The sequence below is a fragment of the Melospiza georgiana genome, chromosome 21 (assembly GCF_028018845.1).
Source record: "Melospiza georgiana isolate bMelGeo1 chromosome 21, bMelGeo1.pri, whole genome shotgun sequence".
Taxonomy (NCBI): Eukaryota; Metazoa; Chordata; class Aves; order Passeriformes; family Passerellidae; genus Melospiza; species Melospiza georgiana.
The window spans coordinates 6811308-6834672 of NC_080450.1; the positions used below are offsets into that span (position 1 = coordinate 6811308).

The 23365-nt window shown below is 36.7% G+C and overlaps 1 protein-coding gene across 1 annotated transcript; it reads right to left on the bottom strand.

The window, feature by feature from the left end:
• Positions 1 to 1170: 1170 nt before the first annotated feature.
• GLP2R (glucagon like peptide 2 receptor) lies at positions 1171 to 22831 on the bottom strand. The gene is made up of 13 exons (XM_058038832.1): positions 22733 to 22831; positions 18009 to 18117; positions 17612 to 17716; positions 16458 to 16579; positions 13761 to 13867; positions 13024 to 13180; positions 12090 to 12249; positions 11898 to 11958; positions 9836 to 9905; positions 9239 to 9327; positions 8035 to 8173; positions 3231 to 3272; positions 1171 to 1928 (listed from the first exon to the last, which is right to left on the bottom strand). Exons 1-13 carry the CDS (start codon positions 22829 to 22831, stop codon positions 1620 to 1622), a joined length of 1569 nt encoding a protein of 522 aa, XP_057894815.1. The 3' UTR covers positions 1171 to 1619.
• Positions 22832 to 23365: the final 534 nt, after the last annotated feature.

A 23365-nucleotide genomic window follows, 5' to 3' on the forward strand; every position in this document is an offset into this window, starting at 1 on the left:
TCTTTAAAATGCAATTAAAAAGTAAACTATTTCACTGAGATGCCATAAAATCTTACAATTTCAATGTCTTTAACACCTAAGTAAAACACATTCTAAATCACTTCAGTCTCTTTAATATCTCAAACAATGGCTCTAGAAGAAATCAGTGTGTTTTAAATTGAGGAATACACAAAGTGTGCATGTGTGCTGTCTGCTGTTTCCAGTGGCTGCTGAAGAAATCCATTGCAGTAAAATTCTATATAAGCAAACTTCACATTTGGGTAAAAAACACCTTTTAAAACTGCAGATAAATTATTTTAAAATAGATCAAACATTTACAGTTTATTAACATATCACTGAAATATACAACTTGGTATTCATTAAATAGGTAACAGAGATAGAACTGTAAAAGAAATACTTTTTTAAAGTGCCAGAAATAGGTTCTTGAACTAGTGCTAGTCAATGAATTTATCTGTTCTTTGCAATAAAGGAGTGTAAATGCCACAGGTTGCATGGCTAAACCTTTGTAGCCTGATAAATAATCAGAAAAGCATTGCTAAGCTATGGAAGTGGAATCATAGAATATTTACAAACTTGATTGCATTTCATAGGTCTCTGGATGAGTTTGGATGTGAGAAATGAAACTTTCCCATGGCTCTTGTTAAATGGAGGAAGAAGGGCTTCACAATACTCTTGGTGCTGTCACAATCCCATGTTTTTATCCATTTTGGGTCCCCTGGGAGGAAGGTGGAGGCAGAACTCACCACTGTTTTGTCATTAAGGACACGTGTAGGGCAAACCAGAAGTCACAGTGGCTTGTGTCAAAAAAAAAAAAAAAAAGAAAAAAAATGTAACAAAAATTCTATCAGAACATTTCATTTGGGCACATTCCATGGAAGTGTTTTGGGTTTTCATCTCATAATGACATATCCAGCAGTAAACTTTAAGATGACGCTCAAAAATGCAAGGAAAAGGCTTGGTTCTTCCCAAGTTTGTTTTTTTATTTTATATACATATATATATACATATATATATATACATACATATATATATATATATATATATATATATATATATATATATGTATATATATATGTATATATGTATATGCATGTATATATAAATATAAATCTATATATGCATATATATATAGATGCATATATATATATGTATATGTGTGTGTCTGTTTGGTCTGGTTTGTTCTAAAATTGGGATGGATTTCTTGAGATGGGCTATGATTTCAGTCTGTGAAGGAAGGAGACTTCCACACACATCTCTCTGTTCATGAGCCACTCCTATGAAAGAGGAAAATTGATTTCTCATGACGTGACTCAAGCCAGTCCCATATGGGTGAAGCTGACAGCATGTGTCTCCAGAGCCTGCTGATTTCCAGAGCTCATCCTGCTTCCTTGGTGTATGCTATGGAAACGTCAGCTCAAAGCAAAAGCTCTCCATCCAGAAGACCTCTTCTCCCAGGCACACAGCTTAGCAACCTCCATTAATAAATCACATTTTTCTCAGCCCAAGACAACTGGAACACCTGGGACATCAACTGCTCCATCCCAGAGCCCTGCACAGCTGCAGCTGAGAGATGAACGCTTCTTTTCCTGCTGGCAGCTGCTGTCCCAGGGGAAATCTCCCTAAATCTCACTTTCCTCAAAGACTTCCTCGGTGGTCTCTGCAGTGGTGACCTCTCCCTCGCTGCTGTCAGACATGCTCATCTGGGGAGGGCCTGCCTTGGCCCCTGGGCTCTGCCTCTTCTGCAGCTGCAGCTCCCAGGGCTTGCTCACCTCCAGGCACAAGTGGTGCCTGCTGCCGAGGTGCTGCTTTTTCCTTTTCTGGGAACATTTCCTGAGGTATTTGATGTTTTCCCCCAGAAAGCAGAGCTTGCAGCCCAAGGGATCTGCCAGCAGGAAACGGGACCACTGTTTCTGCAGCTCTGCTTTCACCTGAGGAGAGGAGAAAATAATCATTGGTAATGGCATGTGAGCACCTGGAGTTCCCTGACACAAACACCAGGTGTAAAATGAGAGGAGTTGTGAAGTGCTGAGCTTCCTGCCCCTTTGGGGTTTTGTAGGAGTGAAAAGGGGGGTGGGATGGTCAGGATGGATGGACAGGGAGATCTCTGAAGCCAGGGCTTGGAAATTGTGGTTTATTGCAAAGGGACAAGTGCAGGGCCCTGCTGGGAGCTGCCAGCCACAGCAAAGACAGAAAAGAGAGGTAAAGAGAGTGGAAAAGAGGTTGGGAGAGTGATGTTCCCATTACAATACCATAAATCTTCTTCTGTGTTGAATATTCTCATTCTCACTAACCAATCTAGTACAAGATACAAATCCTATAGCATTTCCACACAGCCTATAAGAATCATTACATTCCCATACTGTGTTATCCTAAAAAACCCTACAAACTCCTCTTTGGACTCCTTCTGCCAAGCTGTAGGGTCTGCTCTGACCCTTGGGCCTGTCTGCAAGCAGAGGGTGTTGTTCCATCAAAAGGGGATCACCTTCAGCTGGCCACACCATTGTTTTCCAGTTGTTCAGTAACTGAGGGATCTCAAAGCTTGCTTTCATTTCAATCTCTCCTATAGTTTCTATATTCTCAAAATCTTTTGCCAGGCAATCATATTTATAAGGCTTTCCTGTTCTTCCCCAATAGGGTTTATCTTGCACCTGGTGCTTGTAGGGTGGGAACAGATTTGTTTGCTAAATCAATCTGAAGAGTCCAACCTCTTCACCCTGACTTAGGAAGGTTTTTCCTCTGCAAATGTGATGTGTGTGAGCAGTGGCAGTCTGCACCTGGGCTAAATGTCAGGGAGAACAGGCAGATTAATTTTCCAAGGTAGCTTGAGTCAGGCTGAGAGAACTGGGGTTGTTCAGCCTGGAGAAGATTCTTTAGATTCTTTAGTGCCCCTTCCAGGGCCTACAGAGGGCATGTAAAAAGCTGAGAGACATTTTTACATGTGCAAATAGTGATAGGACAAGGGGGAGCATGCTTTTAAACTACAAGAAGACAGAATATTTTGCATTCGAGTCCAAACCTGTGCTAGTTCTTGCTGTTCTCTTCACTCAAAACAATTTTACAGCTCAAAAGAATGCACACATGCTCTCAATAAGCAGAGCTGGTCAGTGTGGTCATCCTTCTGGGTGTCATTAATGCATTTTACATTAATTCATTTTACTAAAATGTACTAAAATGAACTAAAAGCATTTTACTAAAATGAACTAAAAGCTTCTCTCACAGCATTGTCTTACCTCTCCATTAGCAAAGCAATAGAGAACTGCTACCAAAAAGCCCTGTAAGAGAGAGTCAGAGCAAAAATCAATGTGCAGGAAATACCTGAGGCTCTAATTTAAAGGTGACAATAATGTTAAAACCATAAATTTCAACAGTGCTCCTTAATGTTCAAAAAGGAAACTAGTTGTCACATTTATTTATTTCTTATTAATTAATGAAGTACCCAGTCACTTGTTTTTGGGCACTTCCTTGGCAAGTGCAGGGCACATTTTGTGCAGGTGCTGAAGAATATAAATTTTATATATATTTATATTTATATATTTATTTATATTTATGTAAATATGAAAATATATAATAATAGATATATAATTAAAATATATATTTATATATTTTAAATATATATAAATTTAAATATTCATTTATATATATCATATATATATTATATATACTTTATAGAAATATATATTTACATATATGTATATATAAAATTATACAGATGTTTATTTATAATATATATTATTTATATAATTTAATTTTATATATATATATATATATGTGTGTAAAATATAATATATTTACAGATTACAAACCCCAGTTTTATCTTCATTTGCTACCACATAATATTGGGGTTTTTCCCAAATTGCTGTTATACTGCGACTGCTGCTATTTCCACGTGGTAAAATAAAAAAAATGCAGCTTGGTTTCTCATATTATTATCTCTATGCTTGTTTGGGTTTGTGAATTATTCTACTGAGAGCTCATTTCGGTTCATTTTACAAATTATTTCTATATTAAGTGATTAGTGTTAGCTCAAAGTTCAGCTATATTGTTATGGCCATTTGGAATAGCTGTTTTTTCTTTGAAACTGATTCAGATAAACACCTTAAAAAACCCTACAGATACAACTTGTTTTAAACCAAAATCCCAAAATTATAATTTCCATTTGCCTGTCTCTGTCTGGGTTTGGTCTCAGGCTAAAGGAGCTTACAGGCTGCATCTCAGCCCCACAGAGATGCAGATTTATTCCCCCTGCTTCAGGAAATTCCCTTTTTTGGTTGTCTAAAGGCATCTGTGACACGAGTTCTGATTAAGAGAATAAATACTCTGAGTCCAAGGCAATATTTATATCACAGCTACAAAAGCTGACAGCATTTGATTGTTCCCACACTCACTTTTTTCCAGAAATATTTCTGCTTTGCTCAGACAAAAGTTTAAAAAGAAATCCACATACACAGAAGCTTCAACATTTTTCATTATACCTAAAATTAACCAACAGCATTCTGAGCCTGCTGTTAATTTTCCAGCAGTCCTGAATTATTTGGAGTCATTAATTCCTTCAGCATATGTGCAGTTTATCTGCCACACCAGTGGAAATGGGGACAGGACAAACAGCAAACAAAATTGCTTTTTCATGTATTTTATTTCTATCACCTGGGTTAATGTAGGAAGATAGAGTTAATTAGAGTTAATAATAGGTGATATTAATAGGTGTTAATAATAGCTGATATTAGTTAATGGGTATATTAATGATAATGGGTGATATTAATGATAATAAGTTACTATAGAGTTAAAAATAGGTGTTATTAATAGGTGATAATAATAGGTGATATTAGTTAATAATAGGTGATATTAATGATAATAGGTGATTATAGAGTTAATAGGTGATATTAATAGGTGATATTTATGTTTTATATATATATATCACATAAATATATAATGTAGTCTCATCTAATATTAAAATATTAAAATATTAAAATATATTATATTAAATACAAATTTACCAGCTTAAAAAGCAACTTTTTATGCAGAACTTCTCCTGCTCCTGGAGGCAGTTCTCTTTTTTGGGGGGTGTAGAAGGTTCCTGACTCTGCTGGGTGGTTTGGGGTTTTTTGTTATGGGTACAAACTGTAAATTTGGCCTCACAGGCACCACAAGCAGAAAGAGGATTGAAATTAAACTCCTGAGCCTGGTGAGAAAGGCAGGGGCTCAGCTGCCTGTGAGGCTCCCTGGGCTGATTTCAGTTTGAAATCCTCTGGGAATCTCCTTTGCTGCTGCAGGGTCAGAGCAGGAGTGACAAGCGCTGTAAAATCCCCCCAGAAGGAGGAAAACTTCACTGATTATTTATATTTGATGTTCACTTCATTAAATCCTGGTTTCTTTAATGCTTACTCGTTTTTCTCCCAGTAAATTGATTTTCACACTTAGAAAGCTTCCCAGTGTGTTGTGACTTCTCAAACACCCTTTTTCAGAATTATCCCAGTGTGAATGAAAATTATATTAATGATAATGGGTGAAATTAACGATAATAAGTGATTATAGAGTTAAAGAGAATCAGAAATTCAGAATAAAGGCTCATTAGCAGAAACACCAATAAGAAAGGAGAGATGCACACCTCAAATTTGCTCTTCAGTTTTAATGACAATTGGAATGTGATAAATTACTCATCAAATAACTGGGTTCTCTCCACCAGAAACCAGTGGTTTTTTTCCAGAGGGAAACAATTTCCATGCACAAGGGAGCCAAGATGTTTAGATTTCCCCATTTCCTAAAGCAAAGCAGCATCCTACCTACAACAGAACTCTTATTTAGAATTTAATTTTGTGCTCCTTGAAAATGTTTTGAGTTAAACCTTCAGCTGAGATCCCGGGGATAATTGTTTTTCTTTAACAAAACAGTTTAACTGCCTTTTTAAACTACTGAGAAGATTTACAGACTAAACAAATGTAATTGGGTACAGTTTATGTGCTTTTTGGCTAATCCCTTCATAAATAATGCTGCAGCTAAAAAAGAGAATCTGCAATAAACATTGGCTGAGATCTCTGGGTATTTTTTAATGGAGCTTTGCTTCTAAAGCATGACATGCTGCCAAGCTCATGCATGTTTCTCTAAAAGGAATGAAGTTTGTGTTCTTTAGCAAGGATAAGTAAGCAGGTTTATATATCAGATTTCTTTGTAGAAGCCAGTAAATAAAATCTTCACTTAAAATGATTCTGCACTTTTAAAATAACATCTAGGCACTGCAACCTCTCCAAGTAAGGATATTTCTAACCAAGGAACTTATACTCCAACATTAAGGTCCCTTCCAACCCAAATAATCCTGGGATTTTGTGAACATCATGTCAGCAGGCTCCTCGGGGCTGTGGCTCTCCAGGAATTCTCTGCTGTCACTGGGACATTTTTGCCCTCAAGCTGTGGTGTAAATTTTAAATTACAGCCTCAGTAACAGTGCCAGAACACTGATGCATACATACACCAGAGCACAGGTGCATACATGCAAAGGGAAAAACCCAGGATTATGACGAATTGTGGGGAAAGTGCAGCACAAAAAGGCTCAGATGGCCTCAGGCTGCCGAGGAGGGCAGCGGTGTCAGAGCAGTGAATTGCTGAGAGCAGCCACTGGAGCCACAGAGATTCCTGGGCCTTGCAGCAAATGAAGATTTGGAAATCGCTGTCCTGGCAGGGCAGGGGGATGTGGGTACAGGACAACTTTAGCAGGTTCATTAGCAGTCTCTCAAAAATTCATTATTTAGCAGGGCTGCAGCACTCCAGACAGACAGACAGACAGAGATGTCTGTGGCAGTGCCCAGTGCTTGGCAAACTGGAGATGGTTCCATGAGGCACAGCCTGTGCATGAGTGGCCATCTGAGAATCACCCTGAGCTCCAGACCAGCTCACCCTGGGGCCTGGGCTCCTTGAACTCTGTTGGGTTATGGAATGTGGCTCCTTCACCCCAGTGCTGCAGCTGAGATCCAGAGCCACGCTCCCTCCCTCTCCTCAGCTTCCTCCTGCTCCCACCAAACCAAGGCAGGGGTGTCACGGACATGTTTCATGAAAAATCCTTGTGCTAGGATTTTCCTCCTGAGAAGCCTCAGAAATGAAAATGTAAACAATGATTATCTGCTGCTGTGGAATGCAACAGGTGCATCTGGGATTGGTCTCATGCGGTTGTTTTTAATTAATGGCCAATCACAGCCCAGCTGTCTCGGACTCGCTGGTCAGTCACAAGATTTTATTCTCATTCCTTTCTATTCCTTTCAAGCCTTCTGATTAAATCCTTTCTTCTATTCTTTTAGTATAGTTTTAATATATAATTTTCTTTGGATATAATAAATATAATAAAATAGTAAATCAGCCTTCTGAAACATGGAGTCAGATCCTCATCTCTCCCTCATCCTGGGACCTCTGCAAACATCACCACACAGGGGGACTGAAGAAGAGCCAAGTGCCTGAACACTGTAAAACACCCCTGACTGGGTGGGTGAGAAACTTCTTTTCCACCTGCAGATGCTGCTCCATTTTTCTGTTCCATCCTGTGAGGGCTTTGACAAATTTTCTCCTAAATCTAACTAAAAATGGATGCAGGTGTACAGAACTTTTGTGAGCCTGCACCTGGCGGTGTCACTCTGCAGGTGAACAAACATCACTGAGGAAAATGGAGCCCAAACCTTGTATTACATTCTCATGATTATAATTTTGGCTGGGAGTATTTTAAATGAACCATTTTAATCCTATTTTCAGGGGTCTGATGTGCTTTTACCTACTACCAGAGAACACCTATTTTTTTAATGTCAAACTCCTTTTTTGGTATTTGGGACTATCATACTTATTTATGAATGTTTTATCTTGTTACTGCAACAGTGTATTTAGAGATATTGTAGCTTGGGATATAATATTGAATCCAAATTCACTGTAACTGTGGTGAGCAGCAAATGCAGATGGATCTATGAACCAAAAAAGCAATATTTGCAAAACACACAAAAAAAATTAAAACATTAAAACCAATATTTTCAAAACACAAAAACCAATACTTTCAGGACTTACATGAAATGAGCTCATTGTCAGCTGAATGAAAAGTCTTATATGTCTTGAAAGTCCTTCCACCTGTTCATCAGTGATGAAGGTAAACACAAATTCGTGGATCCCCAACAATGGAATCAGCACAAGTGTAGATCTTGCCAATCTTAACAAGAAAAAGTTTGATTATTGTATTTTTTTAACATCCTTGGAGCCAAAAATAAAAAGCTCAGAGACAAAGAAATCAATCCAAAATCATGCCCTCAGTATTCTGACTTTGAAATGGTAGTAGAAGTTTTGTGATTTTGGTAATAATGTAGGCATAAATCTGTGGAAAGTCTAGTTAAAAGGCTTCTGTAAATGAAATGTATTCCATGGCACATCCTGGCCAGAATAAAATAATTCTGATTCTCTATCAGGCCAGAAACATAGTGCTAGAGGGTTTTTCTTTATCTTCCCAAATTTTGGTGACAAAGGGAAAGATGTGTCACAGCAGCAGAGGCACAGGAGTAACAGGAGATACCTGAGGGCAGAGATCTCAGAAAGAAAAAAGAAAAACTTGTGTGAAAATGCCCCCAAAACTCAGCACAGGTGCTGAGCTGCCTTTGCTCCCAGATATGGAAATGTCTGTGGAGCCTATTCAGAATATCTATTCAGAATATCTATTCACAATATAGCCATTTCCCATATCCTGGTGGTGGTGGGTACATCTTTAGGGGAAGCTGACAAGTTTTTGATGTGACAAAATGTTTAAAAAGGGGCCAGGACTTTGGAGGAATAGACCCTCTGTTAACAAAGTGACCAAATTATTCTTTGTCTACTTAAAAAGAACCAAAAAGCTCAAAAATTGCTCTCCTCAATTTCATTAAAAGACACCTCATAAGACCTTGAAAACTTCACCTCAGACCTAGAGTTACCCAATTGCTCAGAGGCCAAAAAAGTCCCACCTAAGTAATTCACTAGAAAAAGAAGAGAAAAAAAGAAATAATCACTTTTGTAAAGTGGTTTAACAAAAACCTCTTACCCCGGGCTCAGTTTTTCCTCTTAAAAAGTTTTGTTATTTTGCCTTTTATTAAACTTTTTCTGTTTTCAACACTATCTCAAAACCCATCCTACTAATTTATACTGTTCACAGTAGCTAAGCTATCTCAAGTGTGATAAATTCAATAAGAGCTCATAAGACCTAACTCAAGAAAAAGCTGTCAGGACTTCTGTGTCATTTGTTACACACCTGTATTTGTAGTCATGGAAGGTCATTTGCTGAGCTTTCAGTTTGGAAATCAGCATTCTGAGAATTTTTAAGAAGATGACAAAGTTAACCTTGAAGGAAAACACATATGGTTTACTTAGAGCGAATGTTATTACACTCATTCAGTTAACAACTAAATAAATGTATAATTGATATTAATCACCTGCAAAATTTGCCAACAAATAACTGGAATGCAGCTGGGCTGAAGTTTGAATACAAGCAGGTTATTGTCACATAATAAATATGCAAAATTGAGTAACTTTGCATTGCCTTATTCAGCCTGGCATAGAATTTGATACATAGTCTTCCACTACAAAATCACATTTCATGCTTTTAACACAGAACCCTGCTTCAACATTTTCTGAACAAAACTTTATCCCTTCTGTCATATTATGTGAAAATTGAAATATTATGAAATTACTGAAATATGAAATACGAATTATTGAAATATAAAATATTATTTTGATATTTCTGTGGTAGGAAACTGTGCCTTATTTGTTCCAAAATTTTGAAGGACAAAAATGGCACTAATTACAAAGACCAAAAAAGGGAAAATAATACAGGTTATATAATTCTTACTGCAATGGAAAACAACATTGGTCCTCGGATGATCCACCAGATCCCCATGTGTTCATTTGTTCCCCAGCACCTGGAGAATAACTTTTTATTTTAGTATAATTTATATTTTAGTATATATATTTTAGTACAATTATTTTGATAGGGAAAAAAATAAGTTAGAATGCTCACATAACTTGTCCATTTATTTCAAAAGGAACTTGGTGAAGTTCAACATTTTCAGGTGGCCCCCAGAAGAAATGGAATAAAGCTAGGAAGAGTTTCACCAACAGCTCTGAAGATCTTTTCACATCAATGTTGATAAAGGTTTCCCTGGACCATAAACTTCAGAACTATCCATCAAACTCAGTCTTTGAATCCACAAAACATAACACCAAACCCTCAGAATGGAAAAAATACTACTTGAATTATCTATCTGAAACTGGAGACTGGAAATGAATGAACTGGGAATTGTGACCATGCTTCTTGATCTGATAAAAAATGTGCATGCAGTTTCCTTGCAGCTGTCTCTTTTTCTCCTGCTTTACCCCTCTGATTTGTCCTATTTCTTCCTGCTAATCAGCCTGAGGTTCTGTAAGATCTTGGCTTGTCATTTAGAATTTATCTGACTCTGTAAGACCATAATTATGGCTTGGATGTTGCCTATTATCCATGTTGGCATTGCAAATAAAATTCTCTAGAAACCACAAAGAATAAAGGGAGAACGATAGATTCCATACATAAAGCACAAATGTGAAAAATGTGTATTTTATGATTGGCTTTTTGCAAATATTAAAATGGATATTATATGTGTTAGGCTAGAAAGGGATGCTGCATTAATTTTCTTAAGTAGTGTGTTAAATATAGTTTTGGGTTAAAACCTGAAGAGCTGTCAGGATTCAGAGGAAGAAGCTCACACTGACCAGACAGAATCCTGTATTTGAATGGAATTTATGCATCACGTGTGAGGTGTATGAATATGCAACAGGCTGTTGCTTTTAAGGGTTAATCCTCTGTTAATGTGTGTCTTTCTTGGGCTTATTTTGCCCAGAAAGAGAGACTCAGACCATCTGTAACTCTTTGTTTCTATTGTCTCATATTATCCTAAATCCTAATTGTCCAAATTTTTATTACTCTAATTATATAACTCTTTTTATAACCACTTTATTACTATTAAACTTCTAAAATTCTAAAAACAAGTGATTGGCATTTTTCACAAAAAAGTTTATGGCCTGTCACCAAGAGCATCACTCAGAGCAGGAACTGCTGCTTGCTGGTTCAAGTTTCTGTCCCTGATGCCCTCAGCAAATATCACTATCAGGTTTGGCCATGAGCTTCCATTAAAAATTACTTTTTTTTTTTTTTCTTTAAAAAGTGGCAGTGAATATGAAATAAACTCAAAGTGTAGGTGGTCGATTTCCTTTGTAGTGTAGATTTCTTTTTCCAAGGAAAGCACTGGTCTCCTCTCCTTACTGACAGGTTACTAAGGCTACAACGTGTGAGTTGTTTTGCTTAAGTGGCTGTTTCTAAATATTAAAATTAATTAATTTGTTCTTCCTATTCATTTAAAAGAAATTTCTTACAATCAGGATTTCATCTTGATTACCCCAACTTTTATCAAAAAAATTTCAGCATCCAAAGCTCAGCTTACAAACACCTCAACACTTGATGCTGTAGGGCAAACTCCCAAAACTGTGACTGTTATGACCACTAGAAGCACAAATTAAAATATTTCAGCTATGAATTAAAACATTTCCTATGGACTGAGGTAAAATATCCAGTTTCCTCATGTAAATGGATGAACATTTCAGCAACAGTGAAAGTTCATTTTACTCCTTGCTAAACTCATAAGGAAATCTGAGAATTGCTAAATGCATAAGGAAATCTGAGAATTGCCAGTAGTTTTTTTTTTTTAATAATTTTTTAAAAGTTTTTTTTAATGTAAAAGTACTAAAGGGAACCTTGAAAGTGTAACAAATATCCATAGGTGCTGTATAATCTGATAATTTGCTGGTCAGTTTTTCTGTCAGGTACAGCCAAGCAAACAAAGTCAGGATTCCAAAGAACAATTTATTTAATAACTTACCCAGTGTTCTCCAGTTTGGACCTGCTTATTCCCCATGGGCCCACAAACAGGATTGGAACAACTGAAAAGAAAAGAAGAATCTATTCCAGCCAATCTTCTAGAAGTAGATTTTTTTTCATTCCTTTACAAAATATCCTCCACTGACTCAGCAAAGGAAAACAAAATCAGAGCTTGGAGCAGTTGTGGACTCACCCCATCCTATGACAATGTACGTCTGCAGCAGCCTCCTCTCAGAGAGCACCACAGTTATCAACAGCGTGTGCAGATAAATCCCTTCCACCAGCAGCCAGAAGTAATTCGCCCCAACAAAGTAATGCATGAAAAATTGGGCAGTCCTGCAGATGATTACAATCTGTAGGGATTGTAAAATAATAATTAAAATAATAATTTTCTTTAATTATCTTGCAGATAATTTTCCTTGTTGACATGGGTAAGCTCTATTCCTACAACAACATAGAGGAATAATAAATATTATAATATTTATAAATATTCTATCATTATAATATTTATAAATATTTATTTATTTTAAGATATAAAAACTAGATAATGCATATAGCTAATATATACTTATTAGAAATAGAATATATAAAATAATTATTAATATAATATATCATATCTATTATATAGTTATATAATATATAATGTATATGTTATAATATATAGATATACTATATAATTATGTACATAATATATATAATATTATAATATATTATTATAATACAATTTATTATAATATATATATCTACTGTAACGTGTTATTAGATATACAAGATATATAATGAATATTATAATATATAGATATATCTATATATTATATAGCTATAGATATATGTAATCTGTGCCAAATAAAACCACAGATTTCTTTCTAAAGGCTACAAGGTGTGAGATGCTTTGCTTAAGTGGCTGTTTCTAAATATTACAATCAATTTGTTCATCCCATTCATTTAAAAGAAATCTCTTACATCAGGATTTCATCTTGATTACCCCAACTTTTATCAACAAAATTTCAACAAAAGCTCAGCTTACAAACACCTCAACACTTGATGCTGTAGGGAAAATTCAAAACTATAACTGCTATGAGCACTAGAAGCAGACATTTATTATCAGCCATGAATTGACACATTACCTCAGGACTGAGGTATAAAATCCATCCACTTTCATCATTTGGTCTTTTTGAGTAAATATTGTTGTACACAGAGTCTTTAATAAGAACTGCTGCAGCACGCAAGATAAAGGATGCAAATAAATTCATATGGATGTAGTTTCTTGTGCAGTGAAGTTTTCTGGGGGAGAAAAAAATAATTCATGAATCCTCCAGAATATGTGTAATTTGCAGGAAAAAAAAAATTAAAAAAAAAACAATAACCCAGCAAAACAACTGTTGCATTCATATTGTTGCCATCCATGGATTCTGCTTAGAAATCACATTTTTATTGCTCCTTGGAAAAATACAAATTATTTACATGGGACCAACAGAATGGTTTGGGTTGGAAAGGATCTAAGAGCCCATCTCATTCCATCCCCCTGCCATGGGCAAGGACATCTTCCACTAGATCAGGATGTGATCTTAAAATCTTCCAGGCATGGGCAGTTTGTGTGGATGACCTCACAGTAAAGAATTTTTGCCTAACACCTAATTTAAATCTACCATCTTCAGCTTAAAGCCATTCCCCTTGTCCTATCACTCCATGCCCCTTTTCCAAAGCTCATCCCAAGCTTTTTTGTATCCCCTTCAGTTACTGGAACACTGGAAACTATATGATAATTTATCATTCATAACTAAACGATAACTTCAATTTCATAAGAAAAATAATATGAGTACAGGGCTCTGTACATTTAAAATGCATGTGAATTTTTACTCACCTGAGTAAAGAAAGTATAAGCAGAGCTAATACCAGTGAGATGAGAGAAAAGTAATATCCTATTGTGTATAACAGCTGTAATGTGGTGAGCAGTTTGTGTTCTTCTTCCTGGGAACAAAGAAGGGAAATGTGTTATGTAGGCAAGGGGGACAGGGCAGAAACAGCTCAGGAACTTTGGAGTCACATTTTTGAATAAAGGGAGAGGCAGGCTTCTCTTTTGGATCTACTCTGTGGGATTTTCTTGCAAAAAACAGGTCCATTCTGGGAATTTATTTCTGCTGGATCACATTCCTACTTTGTCCTATGTAACTATAAAAAATATATATTGACAAAGTCAATATTCTTTCAAGGAGCCAGGGCAGGATTTGGATCCCTACTCAGGTTACTAATTGTTGTGGTTACTAATTGTTGTGGTGCTGTCAGGGTTTTTGGGATGAGATGAGAGATGAGAATTGACTCAAAGTTCTCAGAAGGTTGATTTATTATCATATCATATCATATCATATCATATCATATTGATATAGTAAAACTATACTAAGAAAGAGAAAGGAGACATCAGAATGTTAGACATGAATGATAATAAAAACTCATGACAGACTCCGAGTCTGACACAGCTGGCTGGGATTTGTCATTAATTAAAAACAATTAACATGGAACCAATCAAAGATGCACCTGTTGGTAAGCAACCTCCAAACCACATTCCAAGCAACCAGATAATCATTGTTTCCATTTCTTTTCTGAGGTTTCTCAGCTTCTCAGGAGAAAACTCCTGGCGAAGGGATTTTTTCAGAAAATATAACAATAACACTCCCTGCGCTGCCTTTTGAAATCAGCGTGTGACAAAGACACTTGCACCCTGAGTTTCTCTTTAAATCCAAAGGCTTTCCCAGACTATTCCCAGGTTTCTCCTGCACAAACACCATTTGTAGCACAAATCAGAGATAGCTGAACCTGTGTGTGTGGCCTGGACTCAGCCACTGCCCAGCTGTGTCTGACAATGCTGGGAGCCAGCTCTGCCTGGAGCTATTCAAACAGACTGACTTCTGTTTTGAGTTCAAGGTAAAATAATAATTATTAAATTAGAGCTGTCTTGAATGTCTTTGAACGACAAATGAGACCTCAGAGGAGGAAGGGAACTACTCGTACTGATAGATTATTATAAACATCCTGAGTTGGAAGGTACCCACAAAGATTGTTGAAGCCCAGCTCCTGGCCCTGCACAAATTTCCTTTCAATTTGCCTAATTTAACATCTATTTTTCCTATTTTTTCCATTTTAGCTGCTTATGTCTGCCTCTCAACTCTTCCAGCTTCCAGCCCAAGGAAAGCATCTCTGAAGGGGCAGTGAGATACAGGATGTGTGACTTCCATAATCCACATTTGGCCTACAGAGCTTTTCTTGGAACCTGTGTCTTTTCCTCAGTGATTTTGCTGTTTTTCTTCTTCTACTAAAAGTCCTTCACAACTAGGACTTTAGCACTGTCTTCCTGCCAGCAGTTTTTTCTAATAATTCCAATTATTAGAGAAATAAAACCAAATTACTGTTGAAGCGGGTGAAAGAGCCCAGTGTGGGTGCAGGAGATTCCAAGCTGTTGGTCACTCTGCTCCATGGAAACATTCCAGCAGGTGAAAACCTTGCAGAAATCTCAAGTTATCACTTTGGCTATTTCAATTTTGCCACAACAAAGCACATCAAACCAAGATGATTCCTCTGATGTGTGAAGACACTGGCTTTGGGTGATTTCCAACAGCTTGGGGGGTTTCAATTAAATAAAACAGAAAAATTGCCCATATTATTCAAATAAATAAAACAAATGGAGTAAAATTTATTCAATTAAATAGAACAAAACAAGCCCACATTTAGTGCTGGTAGGAAAGCTGGTTAAAGCTTTCAAAGAAATTGTCTGCTGTCACACAAGATGAAATAATACCAAATATGCTGATCCAAAATGGTCAACAAACTTTGGAAAACACTCAGAACTTATGAATATTTATTACATTTGCACAAATAAACTGAAAGTTTGGAAGTTCATGTATTTACCATATAAAGAGCTTAGTAAAGATGTAGCAATACACAGAGATACTAAACTAATAATGTTTGATAACCCATCAGTAAAGCAGTGTTATTGATAAAGTAAGAAAAGCACTCAGTATTAAAAAGTAAAAACCAGTGGTGATAGTGCTTACCTAAGAGACTTAATTCTGAATTCCATGGCAAAAGAAGTTTGGCTGACAAAGCCCAGCCCCTGGCCTGATGCAATGTGAGAAATACAGGAAGGATGCCATTGGATGAGGGTGAATCCTGCAGCCTCTACCCAACTTTGAAATACCAATTAACAGCTCATTAAATGCTGAAAGCCTCAGGAGAGGAGCTGAGCTCTCTGATTTTCACAGACCAATTTGATTTGGGGAGATGCTGGGATGTTGCTTGCTTGACAAGTTGCAGTGTTTTTCTATTTTATTAGCAGAAAATCAGCCCATGTGAACTCTGGACTCTGAACAGAAAATGTGCCATCTAAAGCAGGAATCCCCTTCTTTAATATCTTCTGCTTCTTACAAATAAAATAACAGCTTTCCATCTGGTAATTTAAATGAAATCTGAAGATGCTTTGCAGGTATTAAATGGAAATGTTTTGTCAGTTACTCAAGAAAGGATTAGGAAGATTAAAGTTTTCAGCTGTAATATAAAACATACTTACATTTTTTTGGAAATGATTTTTCTCAGAACATTCTGAACTATCCCGCCAAATGTCTGTGGAATTTTCCTTTGTTTGCCAAATCCCTTCATCCAAGCAGACTCTGTATACATGTCCTACACTTCCTGAAAGTAAACAGAGTTTCAGTTTGAAAGGTCAAAATAGAGATTTCATTTTTCATACATGTTTGAAACATTTCTACCTCCACAATCGACTCTACACCACCCATGCTCAAAAAAAAAAGCATAAAACTAATTTTTTTTTATCTTTGTCAATATATATTTTTTATATTTACATAGGACAAAGTAGGAATGTAATCCAGCAGAAATAAATTCCCAGGATGTACCTGTTTTTTACAAGAAAACCCACACAGTACATCCAAAAGAGGAGCCTGCAGACATCTCCCTTTATTCATTTTTCCTCATTAAGCTTGTGAATGGGTAATTCATTGACCAGGTTTGTGCAGTCAAAACTGCACAAGGACGTGATCAGGGAACGATCTTTCTCTGTAAAATCTGATGTTGCTGATATTTCATTTCTGTGCACCTTCAGCAGGTGGGTGAACTGATGAACTTTTCTTGGTTTTCACTGCATTTTCCCAATTCAACTAATTGCAAATTTGCCCACAGCATCAGAGGAATGGTGTAGGGAGCCTGGTTGGTGTTTGTTTGGTGTTGTCCTCAACAGCTGCCATCCATTCATTTCTGATCAGACCTGAGCTTTTTCAACCATTTTTGAGTTGAAATTGTTCAAGGGTGATAGCAACAACCAAAATTTCTTGTTTTGCTCTGCTCAGAACTCAGAGAATTGCTTTGTTGTGATGGAGCGGGAGCTCTGTATGAATACAAGACACTGGAAAAAACCTTAAACCATCCATGAAATGTGACCAGAAATCTTCCTTTTGTAGGAATTCAGACAGAAAAAGAAAAAAAGTCTCCATTCCATGCAGGCAAGATGCTTTTGTTTATTATGAAGAGCAGGGTTTGTCCTAAGTGGTTGGCAGAAGCAGCTTGGGAGATTAGATAGGAACTTCATGCTTAGTAGCATAAAAAAGGATATTATTAATTACATCAAAATATATTCTATCAAAAATACTATTATCTAATATATTTAATATATAATATAAAAACCATATTTTAGTGTCACTTTCCCATTACCATTTTCCAGCCATGGCAAATATGAAGGACAAGGAACAGAGACATTTCCTGGGGGTGAGTAAGGCCAGCAAACAAACTGATCAAATGTCCCATTGCAATGTACTCCTGGGGAGAGAAGCAAACAAAAGTTTGACAAAAAGTTGTGCAGACAACGAGCAATCATGGAAACCACTCTGTGCTGCTCCAGGGAACCTGAGAGCTGCTCCAGAGTAATGAGATATTGCAGATAAATATTGTGTATGAGATAAGTTTATTGCTTAAAATCACAAGCAGGGTGTGCAGATTCCTCCTGAGGGACAGCTCCAAACTCTGCCCTGTGACAGGGACAGACATACAGCAAGACAATATTTGCATATTCATCATTCTTAATAAATTTCTTCATTGCTTAATTCCTTACCACTATCTACAGATGATTCCCGCAGCATTTTCAAGCATTCCTGTTTGTATTTGTTCCATCCAGTCGTGGTTTTTTCCAGCAGAGAACCTTTGGCCTGGGAGTGAAAATACTGTACACGAGAAAAATCAGTTAGAACCTTTTAGTCCTTAATGACAGGTTGCTTTCCATTACAAGAAATTCTGCTCTGAAATGAGAGAAATGAGAAATGAGGAGAGGAGAGTGGAGGAAAAAATGATAGGTTAAAAATGTCTTAAACACATGTTGGTTGTCCTGATGTTGTCTGAGATATATAACCAGAACTATATATGGCTGTGAACTTCACCTTTGTTCCTTTAAACCTATGGGATTTTTTATTTTAATGAAGAAAAATCATATTTATTTACTTTCAAAACAAGAACAGGGTTCTGGTGTCTAGCTCTTAGGCAGGCTCACTATTTCATGCATGTTTTTACTGTCGTCTGCTCAATACCCTGCTTTCAGTCTCTCATCTCATTTCCAGACACCCACTTTAGGCTTGAGGGAAGCAGAAAAACTAAAATCATTCTTCCGTGGATGGGCTTGCAAGATAAGGAGAGAATATTTACAGCAGCCATGAGAAAGGAATGCATGTTTCCAAAATAAAAAAAAATAAGCATCTTGACATTTCCCTCCTGCAGGCCCCCAAATCCTGGGAGCCAGGGGAGATTCCTCAGACACTGGTGGGTCAGTGAACCCCATGTGGAGAGGCAGAGCCCTGGGGATGACGCATTTGTGACAGAGCTGCTGGGCTGCAGGAAGAACACTCCAGTTTCTGATAAACAAATGTGTTAAACGGCCAAAAAATGCAGAGGGAACCTCGCTGTGGCTACCTGGCAGCTCGTTGGGCTCCATTCCTGGAGAGGAGGAATGTTCATGGGAGTGAGGAACTCAGTGATGCACAGCTATGGGGGAGTTTCTGAGCTGAGGAACTCAGTGATGCACACTCATGGGGAAGTTCTGGAAGTGAGGAACTCAGTGATACACAGCAATGGGGAAGTTCTGCAGCTGTGGAACAGTGATACACAGCTATGGGGGAGTTCCTGAGCTGAGGAACAGTGATGCACAGCCATGGGAATGTTCTGGAAGTGAGGAACTCAGTGGTGCACACTCATGGGGAAGTTCTGGAAGTGAGGAACTCAGTGATGCACAACCATGGGAATGTTCCTGAGCTGAGGAACTCAGTGATGAACACTCATGGGAATGTTCTGGAAATGAGGAACTCAGTGATGCACACTCATGGGGAAGTTCTGGAAGTGAGGAACTCAGTGATGCACACTCATGGGGAAGTTCTGGAAGTGAGGAACTCAGTGATGCACAACCATGGGAATGTTCCTGAGCTGAGGAACTCAGTGATACACAGCTATGGGGAAGTTCTGGAGTTGAGGAACTCAGTGATGCACACTCATGGGGAAGTTCTGGAAGTGAGGAACTCAGTGATGCACAGCCATGGGGAAGTTCACCCAACAAGAGTGAGGAGCAGGTTAGGTCTAAATGACAGTTCCACATCACTTCCTGGTGGAATTGTCCATTTCTTTAAATCTGAAGGCTCAGTCACAGCCAATATCTGGTCACTATTGGTGTAAATACTTGTGAGATAAATTTGTTTTGGTGGTCACATAGCCAATATCTGGTCATTCTTCATAAAAATACTTGTGAGATAAATTTGTTTTGGTGACATAGCCAATACCTGATCAGTCTTGATGTAAAGACTTGTGACATAAATTTGTTTTGGTTACATAACCAATGCCTGGTCACTATTGATGTAAATATTTGTGAGACAAATTTGGTTTTTGTCACATAGCCAATGCCTGGTCATTATTGATATAAATATTTGCAAGATAAATCTGTTTTGGTCACACAGCCAATACCTAATCACTATTGATGTAAAGACTTGTGAGATAAATTTGTTTTGGTGGTCACATGGCCAATACCTGGTCACTCTCCATATAAATACTTGTGAGATAAATTTGTTATGGTCACATAGCCAATGCCTGGTCACTATTGGTGTAAATATTTGTGAGATAAATTTGTTTTGGTCACACAGCCTTTGGCTGCACTCTGACAGATCCAACTATTGTATTTGTGGGGTGCCCTGATGAAGGCAGGAATGATGAATCTGACTCCATGTTCTCAGAAGGTCAATTTATTGTTTTATGATACTATATTATATTAAAGAATACTGCACTAAACTATAGTAAAGAGTACTTCTTTACAGAAGGCTGAAAAGATAATAATGAAAACTCTCTCTCCAGAGTCCTGACACAGCTTGGCCCTGACTGGCCAAAGGGTGAAAACAACTCACACCAGAATTCAATGGAACAATCACCTGTGGGTAAACAATCTCCAAACACATTCCAAAGGAGCACAACACAGGAGAAGCAAATCAGATAATTATTGTTTTCCTTTTCCTCTGAGGCTTCTCAGCTTCCCAGCAGCAAAATCCTGGGTGAGGGGACTTTTCCAGAGAATGTGAATGCCACCCCCAACAAACACATCAAATACCACAACACAGGTTGTGATTACAAATCGCAGGGAAGTTCTATGATGATCCAGATTTTGGGTTAGGTACAGTGCAAATTCCATGGTAGAAATACAAACTTCCATGGACATTTCCCATTATCTCAACCAAGTGGAAACACGCAGCCCTTGATCTGTAGCTGCCATTTGGCCACTGCTTTCAAAAAAGGAAAATTAAACTCCCATGTATAAGAAGCTCAGAAAGTCCATGGTGTTTTGCCCTGCACTGGGCATCATTTCAGGTTATCTGAAGATTTTTTGGTAAAAAAGGAACTGCCTCACCCAGCCAGCCTGGCCCCTGATTGCCCTGAAGTTCACCCATGAGGAAATTTAATCAAAACTCCTTGGAAGTGTCTGGATATTTACTGAGATTGCACCAGGAAGACCCCACTCTTTAGACATTTGTTGGATGCAGAAGAAAATGCTGCCTGAAGCTTTCATTTAGGAAATGGATTATATCTGGTTCCAGACCGGTTTGAATTTAAGTTTTTCATAACTGACCACAGTACAGTCAGAATTTCACCTTTTAAATTTTTTATACCAAGCTGGCAGTGAAATGAAATGCTTCTGTTTATTCAGGCTATGCTCTTATGGACAGAAAAAAGCCCCTTCAATTTAGGCATAAACTAAAAATAAAAGCTGAAAAATATTTATTCATTCTTTCAGCCCTGATCCAGGTTTAGTCTGATGGATATTTTTCCTATCTATAGAGGTTTTTGCTAGAAAATACAGATATAGTGTATTCATGTATTTGATATAGTGTATTTCTGTATTTATGAAAATACAGATACAGTGTATTTATATATTTTTAGTATTTCTGTATTTATGAAAATACAGATATGGTGTATTTATATATTTTAATATATTTATGGCTATTATTCTTTTAAATGTTTCTTCCTTATGAAATAAAATAAAATATAAGGAAATACAGCACATATTTCTTTAAAGAAATTGCAAGAACCACTCTGAAAAATTAATTCACTGTGATTAGTCTAGCAAAGTTTTGATTTCACAGAAGAATTTGGAGATTTTCTCTCAGCATGGATGGAACTAATGCTTTGTCTGAGCTGTCTCACAAATCTGAGTTGTTTCAGTCCTATAAAAAGAAGCTCTATGCAGAGAAGCTTTAGATTTGAATTATACAAAAATATTAGGAATATTTTCTTTAAAAATATATATATTTTTCTCCTGGTAATTTTTTCTTTATAAAAATATTAGAAACACAAATATTGGCTCTACAGCACACACAGCAGCAAACCTACTTTCTCAGAAACCCAAGAAAATGGAGATTAAGGGGGTAGAAATACCTTTTTACTTTCAGTTTATTGTCCTAATGCACATACACTTCATAAAAATGTACTCTATATATATCTGTGAATTTTATTCAATTGAATTGAAACTTACCAAGTATCAGTAATTTTTTAAAAAAAATTATTCAAATCAAGATTGATAATAATAAATAAATAGGAATTATAAAAAGCTACATGAAAATTTCCTTGAAGTGACATTTTCTAATTAAGTACCTAAACCCCTCCTATTCATAAGGTAAGTAAGAAGTAAGTGTTTATAATTTTGTAAAGATTTAGGGGGAAAATAAAAATAAAAAAATATAAAAATAAAAAATAAAATAAAAATAAAAATAAAAGTAAAAATGTTTAGTGGATCTGTACAAGAAATAAAGGCAGAAATCCTATACAGATTTATTTGCTTTCTGCATGAAGGTGAGGTGCAGAACAAAACCAGACAGATTTCACAAACTGGAGATTCAATGCTCACAAGTCAGTGCCAGAAACAAATCAAAGCTGGGTTTAGAGCAGAGAAAAAACAGCAGAAAATAAATGTAATTCATAACAGTATTTTTATGTGGTAGGAAAACGGAAAACCAAATATAGTTCAATGCTGATCAGTAATGGTATGAAAAGTGATTGTGCAAATGATTGTAAATATAATTTATTCACTGCATGAATGAGGATTAATAGAATAAAATGGTAATAAATGACTTAGAGAGAGTGCTGATATAAAACTCTACAGCTTTGCAGCCATTATTTCCCGTGGCTAATTAGCAATAAAAATTAATTGTTATGTTGGAAGGATCTTTGGTACAAAGATGCTTTTTTGTTTGTGACAGTTAAAATGCTCCGTGCTAGAACTCCCTTCTATTGAATTTATTAATTATTGAATTAGCTTACCTGTTTCACAAGGAACAAGACCATGAGAGAGCTGGCAGAGGTTGGAGCTATCCTGGACCAGAGTCCCATGCTGGAACAGAGAGCAAGAAGCGTCACCATCCCTTTCGGGTAGATTTGTCCCCAATATGCTGCTATTTCACTCTAAAGATCAATTATATTAATTAAAACATAAAAAATAGAAGTAAAAGTGTCTTCTTTTATGAATCCCAGTGTTCCATGAATGCTCCTTCCAACAAGTGAGGAAGTCTCCTGAAGTGTTTAGCTTTGCTAGACTCCAACTCCGCTTTGGTTTTTCTGATTAAAGGCAGAGAGAGCTCAGTCTAAACTTCACAAACTCTGCCTACTGCAGCTCCTCCATTGGCCAATAAGGAGGCAGAAAACTCTTAAAACATTAAAGGGCTGATCCTGTCCCTTGAAGCACCACAGGAATTTTGCCAGTGATTTTTCCAGAATGCAATCCAGCTCCACAAAACCACAAATACATACATACATACATATATATATACATACATACATACATACATATTTATATATCTAAATTAATGTCATATTTATATTTATATTTATATTTATATATATTTATATTTATAAGTATTCTATATTTATATATTTATATTTATAGGTATAGTTATA